This window comes from Hyposmocoma kahamanoa, unplaced genomic scaffold (genome assembly GCF_003589595.1).
Source record: "Hyposmocoma kahamanoa isolate Upper Pololo Valley unplaced genomic scaffold, ASM358959v1 80, whole genome shotgun sequence".
In the NCBI taxonomy this organism is placed as follows: domain Eukaryota; kingdom Metazoa; phylum Arthropoda; class Insecta; order Lepidoptera; family Cosmopterigidae; genus Hyposmocoma; species Hyposmocoma kahamanoa.
The window spans coordinates 7318113-7326484 of record NW_020654051.1 but is presented as its reverse complement, the minus strand read 5'-3'; the positions used below and the strand labels follow the sequence as shown (position 1 = coordinate 7326484).

The window sequence follows — 8372 nt, the reverse complement described above, 5'->3', positions numbered from 1 at the left end:
TTAGAGCTTCAACAAAATAATCAAGTGTTCACTGCACTCACAAATGTTAAAGTCCATTAACTTTATGATAGATTCGTAACACTTTATATTTTTCATTGTCCTTCAAAATCAAGTGCATATTTTCCGGATTTACTGTTTGAGTTAAAGCTGAAATTGGTTCCGGACAGTTATAATGCTTTTTAGTCATAACTTGCTTGTAAGAGCCATTTCCCAACTGATGTACTTTCTTACACATAAAGCATTCAAACTCATTAAACAATTTATCTCTATCATTTTGATAAGGTCGCGATTTCAGTTCATGATCAAGTTTCATATTTGTTATAATTCCTTTAGTTTTGTGTTCCAGATACGTTTCATACATTTCGTCATCTTGCATAAGTTGATCGATATGCAGACTGAGTAATTGTGGCGTAGGAAAATCTTGGAGGAGTATGGCTGATTTGTCATTCGGAAGCCAATCTTTTATTGAGGGTGATCCAAAGTAAATAGGTACTACACCCACATGGATTGCTCGCCAAAGTTTCTCGGTTACATAATCATCACAAACGCCGCTTTCTATTGCTATTACAAATTTGTATCTCGCAACAAACTTAAGGAATCTATCGTCTTCAAATATCTGCATGTAATCGCCTTTAAATTCGGCCGGAAGCTGTTTGTTATTTAAACAATATCCATACGAATCTATCAACTGATATTTCATGAGTTGTTTAACGTACGAATCTCTTTCAGTCGAAGTGCCGCAGTTCGATTGTAAATACATAATCGGTGATATTTCTTTGAGCATGGAATTCTTTTTCGAGGTCTCTATAAAATATTTCTTACTGGTAATATCGTTTATTGAACGTAAATGATGCAATGGGAATGGTACATCGCTGTATCTGCTAAAAGTGCTCGAGTAGTTGAAGAGACTTAACCCTATTTCGTACATAAAAAAATGTACCGTTCGAGGTGATTCTTCATGTAATAGGCCCCAAAATACTTTATCAGCATGTCGTGGTAGAGGTAAGTCATCGAAATTAATGCTAATTCCATAAAAAATATAAGCTCCTTTGAGGTCACGAGGAATTTTGTCTGGATAAGCTAGTCGTTCACATTTGACATTATCACAAGTCATAATTGTATCTTTAGGGTTTAAATAATAGCGTTTCTCCCAGCGAACAATTTTTGGGATTTCTTCTTGAACTGTACGTGAATGTCCTCGTGTTTCTGAAAGAGTACTGGGTGATAATGAGCCAGGGTCTACCACACAATCAGCCCGAACAATTTTTGCTACTTTTTCTAGGTCGTGAAGTCTATTTTGATCTTGTGTATATTTACGTGTTTGTGAGAGAACACCGAGTGACGGTAAGTCGAAGGACATTTCACAATCAACCGCACTATAGTTAGTCGGACAAATGTCTATACCATTGAGGGTGAAAATAAGCACGACGAGACATATGTAGAGATATATCCAGCGTCTTTCTTCTATAAAACTAGTTAAACTTCTTTGAAACCACTTCCTTCGAGCGCTCATTGCCATTTACTTAATATTTAGGTGTTCGAATATAAAGAAAACATGGAAAAGATGTTTAAAACTTAAGTAATACCTACACGATATGACACATTAGCAAGTTTATATATATTATGAACTCTTTACGTGTACTATATTTAAGTATTAGAGATAAAGTTGAGTGAGCGCGAACAACTCGTGAAAATCAAATTTAACTAATCTCATACCTATCCCTTATCAATATTTGCATTGGCAATGCAAATAGTCTAGGTACCAAAGACTTTGGTATGAATTGGAACCTTTCCACTTTATGGCAAAACGTTTGATCTAAAACTTTTGATTCAAAGTACGTAATGTTCTCTTTTTACCTTTTACCCGGTCGCAATTCTTAAAGTAGTTAGCTACGTGGGATGACAGGCGAATACTACCAAGTTACAAAATATTATACATAAAATATAAGTACCTATTTAATTATTTAATCCCTCTTTAACTCTGTTAACGCATAATATGTATCTACTACTTTATACGTTAGGATGTTCGAATTCAGATTCCTAAATTAAACAAATCAATTAATTGCAGTCTTTGAAACACGGAGTACTTTTCTACTTTGAAATGTTAATAATCAACTTTGACATAGATTGCTATGATGATGATAGTTTTTTTCACATTTTTTTAGTGTTAATGGCTTTGCCTTCGCATTTAGCCAATGAAAGGGTTGGGAAAACAGAATTACAGATTGTGTAAGAGGTACGGAATTTCGTTGAAAAAGGTTTTTTCCACTTAATAACTATTGCATTTAAATAGAAGAAAACCATAGACTACGGATTTTTTCCATCCTCTAAGGGTTACATCTTAGACTCCATCCTCCAAGTGTTACATGCAACCTTTGTAAATAAATTCGTCTCTCCGGTAATTATTGACACAAGAAAGCCACCATTCAATGATTTTTCAGAAGAGTTCGCTAGGATTCCCGGCCTTCTGGGATTTTGAGTAACGAGCAAGATGAGCTCGCTCAGTTCGCTAACTATGCTATCATCAACGTGGACACGGCTCAATACAACATTTATTTAAAACAATGACATGGTCACACTTTTTATGAAATTATTATCGGCATGAACTGAGAGCTGTTAGTCCAAAGGCAGACTAGCAGAGTAGTAGGTACATACATAGGGCGCACTATAAGTTTCCGGAACTGGCCACTTACCTACATAAACAATATTTAAAAAGTAATTACAAAATTTAAAAATGTAACTCTTTGGCTGTAGAATTCAGTTTGTTTCATCTGACTGTCGCTTGTTTTTACATTCTGGCGTTATTTTAGAAATTGGTTATCTACATCACCACGGATTTAACTCGTGAAAATTTTCGTAGTATGATTTTCTACGACTTTAAGTGTAATTTAACAGCTCAGCGTAGCTTAGTTCGGCTTCAAACTGTATTTGGCGATGAAGCACCATGCAAGACGACTATTTATAGCTGGTTTGTAGAATTCAAACGCGGTAGTGTGAATCTCAGTGGCGAATTTCGCGATGACCGCCCGTCCACTGCTGTAAACAACAAAAACATCGATGCTGTCCGCCGCATGATCAAAATAAACAGGGATGTGACATACCATGAGATTCGGGCTTCTTTAGGCATAGGCATAAGTCAAATACAATCAACACTACACAAAAAAACCTGTGCTCTCGGTGGATCCCACACAATTTGACTGAGGTCCAAGAAACGGATCGCGTCACTTGGTGCAATGCCATGCTTACCAAATTCAACGAAGGGGCGTCAAATTTGGTGTGGGACATAGTAACAGGTGACGAAACATGGATTTATAGTTACGATCCCAAAACAAAGCAGCAATCGAGTATCGAAATATAGAAAAAAAGGGGTATGGGGGCGTGGTATGGAATGGGGGCGTGGTTCGCGTCGCCTCGATATGGTCATTTTGACCATATCGAGGTGACAAGCCTGCAAACCTCGCCACAATGACATGGCGATCGTTGTACATACAAGATTCGAAAAAAAAACGTGAAAATGCCAAGTTGTAGCGATACACCTTGTAAAAATTGGAGTGAAAACAAAAATTTTAAAACCAGTGAGATAACATTCCACCGGCTATTTGCATTTTTAGTTACAATTTCTATTATTATTCAATGTTTTCTTTTTGTCTCCATAGAAATTTCTAGACTCAAATATAGTGATGTTCATTTACGAAGACTGATGTTTATCGACAATAAATTTTTAGTGAAATGTTTGAATTTCTTACTATGATTTTTGTAATTAAAGTCCCTAAAATATCGAAGCGAAAAGCATTCACGTTAAATTGATTTATTTTATTGTATTATTATTATTATTATTATTACTAAACATTTTATTTCGAGTAACTTTAACACAACTCAAATTGCGGACAACATGTCATGTCAGTTTGGATGTTGCTGTTGCTTGAAGGAAAATTTATGTGTTTTAGATATTTGAGATATTTAAATTCCATTATACTCGTAGATTAAACGTAGAGTATTTTTAATTTTTAAGTTTTTCCAATGAGTTTAAAATAAAAGAAGGTTGGATTGAAGCTGCAGGAAAATCGAAGGATTGGTTTTCTTATTACTATTTCTGACTTTGTTTCAATTTCCGTAGCAAATGCATTTAAAAAATAAATAAAATAAAATCAGCTTTATTTTACATGTGCATGCAAAATAAATTAGAAACAATTATAGAAAATTACATAAATCCTTCATAAAAAACTAAAATAAAAAATAAAAAAATTTAATAAATAATTTATGAAATTAGTTGATGGTTCGAGTTTACTCTTGACAGTGACAGCTTCAGCAACCCGTGGTAACGTATAATGGAAAATTGTCACTGGCGACGATCGCCATATTTTTTATATTATTCTTATAAAACAGACACTGGTCCAAGCCTAGTGGCCGCCATTAAGAAAATAATAATAATTTATATTAATTTAATAATACACCAGTACCAATGTAGATATAGTATGAAAAATGGAATACTTTTTTCATATTAAAAACAGCCACTCGGTTTCCAACTATCGATTAGGTAGGACCACATCCCTCGTTGAGTAGCGTCAGTTTAAGGTTAATAAATTTAACAATTCACGGAGCGTTTCCATCCGCGCCCGCCGGTGCTACTAGACAGCGGTTTTATTTCAATTCTCAGGACCCTGCAAGTTTGTGCGGGCACGTAGCTGCCGCGGATGCGGGTACGCAACCGGTGCGACTACGGAACGTACCGGGAAATTAGTGGGAGTTAATTGCAAGTCGCGCGGTTAATAGAGAACTTATCCTGCGTGCGCCTACACCACATTGCGCCTGGACCGACCGCCAAAGTGTGCGGGCAACGACGGCCGCCAAGCGCGCAGGTCATCGCGTCCTGCACGGTTCTACTTGTACCTCGCCGCGGCAACCGCGAGCAACCGTCACCACTACAGGCGTAAAACGCGCCGTGAAATGTGCTACTAATTTTACATACTTAACTGTTACATTCTGTTTAAGCCCTACCCAATCAAAATCTTTAAGTTATGGTAGTAGATAACAGAGCGAAAAGTTGGAATTGCACACAAGCTAAAAAGTGGCGACATCGGCACCCGATCTTACATAGAGTCATTACATATCTCCCGTTTTTTTCTATATCTATGGCCGAAACCAACCAAAGCGGCGCGCGTGCAAAGTGCCTCTAAGCGGATGGTTGCTTCTTTTTTTAAATAAAACTGGACACGTGGCTACTATTGCTTTGGAGAATCATTGTACTGTGAATAGTGATTGGTACACGACCATTTGTTTGCCGGAAGTTATTGACAAATTCCGTAAAAATAACCGTAAACGCCGTATCATCTTGCAGCACGATAATGCCAGTTCTCACACGGCCAGACAGACAAATGAATTTTTGAAGGTGAACAGCTTTGATCTTATGAGCCATGCCGCGTACAGTGCCGACCTGGCACCTTGTGACTTTTATTTATTTCCAAAAATTAACAATCAGTTACGCGGTCAACGATTTTCATCACCTGAAGAGGCTGTCGAAGAGTATGAATAATATGTTTCAGAGATTGTCACGGAGGAGTGGCATAAATGTTTTCAGAATTGGTTCATTTTCGTATGAAAAATTGCATTAACGCTAACGGAGAATATTTTGAGAAACAATAAATTCATTTCTGACTATTTATAATATTTTTTTCTTATTCATTCCTGAAACTTACAGTGCGCCCCACGTAGTGTTCAAACATTTATACAGGTGAAAACGTGGTTCTCTAAGGTGAAATTAAACAGATTGGCAACAAAGGTTGAAGGGATAGGTCACATTTATTCACCTTTTCAGCTTTATTGTGCTATATCTAACGTTTTTTGTGTATTGTTCGATATCGCATAGTGAATGCAGCCGCTCTAAAATGTCCTCTTGTTGATAGCGCCTAGATAAGACACCCAACTCAAACCGAGGAATGGTGTAGGAGTAAGTGTTGAATGACGATAACGCTATCAATTTTTAATGCGTATGTTTTTGCATTGACTACCACTTTAAAATATATAAATTTGTTGTCTGATCGTGCTGTCCGCGCGCTGGGGCTCGCTGATGTTCATTATTGGATGCGACAGCATACCGTTGCATAAACATAAATTACCTAGTTTTCATTTCTGTGTTGCTGCATTTGTGTTTTTACTGCCTCTGTAACCGAACGGTTACCATGCTGGACTGCCACACAGAGGTCCCGGGTTCGATTCCCGCCGGGAGAAATATTTGTATGGCCTAAACCTACATTTATTTCTCTCGTGAGTTTGGGTATAATTTGTGGTTGTCTTTGTGTGTATCCTAGTACCCGCGATAAAGGGTTTCCCTAGTATGTGCGCGTTATTAATATTATTATGTAACAAACCGTTACACTTAAATATTTTGTAATTTACTAACAATCTATGGATAGTTCCAAAATAAATTATTATTATTATTAATTTTCTGACGTAATAACCCACGCTGTTGCGGATATCACATATTACATCAACCCACTATAAATTCCGCTGCTGGTAACCATGTGCCGTAGAGTGACACGCTGGCCCTGTGTATTAAAGTATTCACAATACTTATACATAACTTTGTAGTTCCACAGGTATATGCCACCACAGGCGATTTGGACCGTGTCGACTTCTCAATTAAAGCCGAGTCACTGGAGAAACGGGAAAAACTGCTACTTAGATCAAATGGTTTTGGTATTTACCATTAAATAACAGTCTTACAAAAAATATACGATACACCTGAGGATATTGTCTAAAGAATATGCTAATTTGTTAAGTCATAGGATGTACTTTACCCGATCATATAAAATCCTGAAAACAAGCTAGAGTAAACGTGTGAAACTAATTATTTAACAATAAAATATCTAACTTTGCACTTAATTTTTTTTTATTGAGACATTTCTTTATATAGAACCTGCAAAATTTTAGTTTTCAACTGACACCCTATAGTTATTAAAGTCACATTTATCCCAAAATTTGCAAATTACTCAGCGGTTTAACGACACGCCGCGTATCTCGCTGCCCCGTCAGTCGCCTTCAGGTGCTTGTCGACGTTGGGTATGCGTCAAATTTTCTCCGCCTGTTCTAATTTTATCCATATTAATTTTCACCGCGCGGATTGCGGGACACACATCATCTCCTAAAATCTAGACTCGCGTTGAAATACCCCGCTTTAAGTAGCAACTGTTGTTCTACTGGGCTTAATTACACCGTTCTCTCGATATCACAAATAATTTTTAATACTGATTAATTATATTTTATTTTGGCATAGCAATCCTAAATATACTATATTCCCTAAATATACATACCTATATGGCAAGGGACAATTCAGAGGCCAGCGCGACAAAGCGCGATTTAGGCGAGAGCGACATAAAGTGCAAAAATAACAGTATCGTATAGAATAGTCGCACTAGCCCTAGTGGAAAGTTACTGTTATTTGGTTAAATTTACTTCCTAGTCGTCCCCTCTGCCGACACCAAAAGAAATAACTAGAAAAAATATTCTCAGTTGCCACCGATATGGTGTAGTAATAGATAATGTTAATAAAATCATAATGGTTTAATACTAAAATTGACGTTAACATAATGACAAACAAAACATTTCTAATTACTGCCATTAGCTACCTACGTAGCTTTGTATAGCTTAATTTATCACCTCTATTAATGCAGCGTAATTCTAACTTATGCATCTGAAAGCCATTGAAAAATTTGTGATAGTGACGTCATGTGATCTTCTGCGTCATCATCCGTGAGCTACACTTGATAGTTATAGGTATGTATCTACAATACAGGAATGAATTTATATCAGACGAAAATATAAATAGTAAGAGTGTGTGCGTTATTTATTTATTTATATTAACCGCCTCATTTGCCTCCACTCAGATTATGCAACTGTAGTGGGCTAGGCCCACATGGAATCTGTAGGAACAGTGGACTACCTATGTACTAAAGTTTGCAAATAACATAATAACATATATTTCAATACGATGTTTTCCTTCGCCAATAATGAAAGTGGTAATCTGTATAGTAGTAAGACTGCATCACAGTTTAAAAATCTTCTACAGATAGACCTAGCGTTTGGAATTTAATAGGTACATGCTTAATTTCTAGTTTGAGGCAGTGTACCTAATATAATCAATAGACAATTTATAATGCAATATAATGTTTATTATACAAAACGAATTAATATAATGAATATAAAACTATACGTAATTAAGAAGATACATTAAAATAAAATTAGGGTACACCTTTAAATTAATCAAGAAGCTACAATAAAATGCTAAAAAATAATGTAACTAAACAAGAAAAAACTTTACAAATAATTTTTACGCTCAATTTCGAAGGCAGTGCTGCATGCTGTTAAAAATAAAA

At 36.2% G+C, this 8372-nt stretch overlaps 1 protein-coding gene across 1 annotated transcript; it reads right to left on the bottom strand.

Annotated features, from left to right (window-relative positions):
* Nucleotides 1–46: 46 nt before the first annotated feature.
* LOC113233951 (alpha-(1,3)-fucosyltransferase 10-like) lies at nt 47–1360 on the bottom strand. Its single transcript, XM_026469187.1, has one exon. It carries the CDS (start codon nt 1358–1360, stop codon nt 47–49), a length of 1314 nt encoding a protein of 437 aa, XP_026324972.1.
* Nucleotides 1361–8372: the final 7012 nt, after the last annotated feature.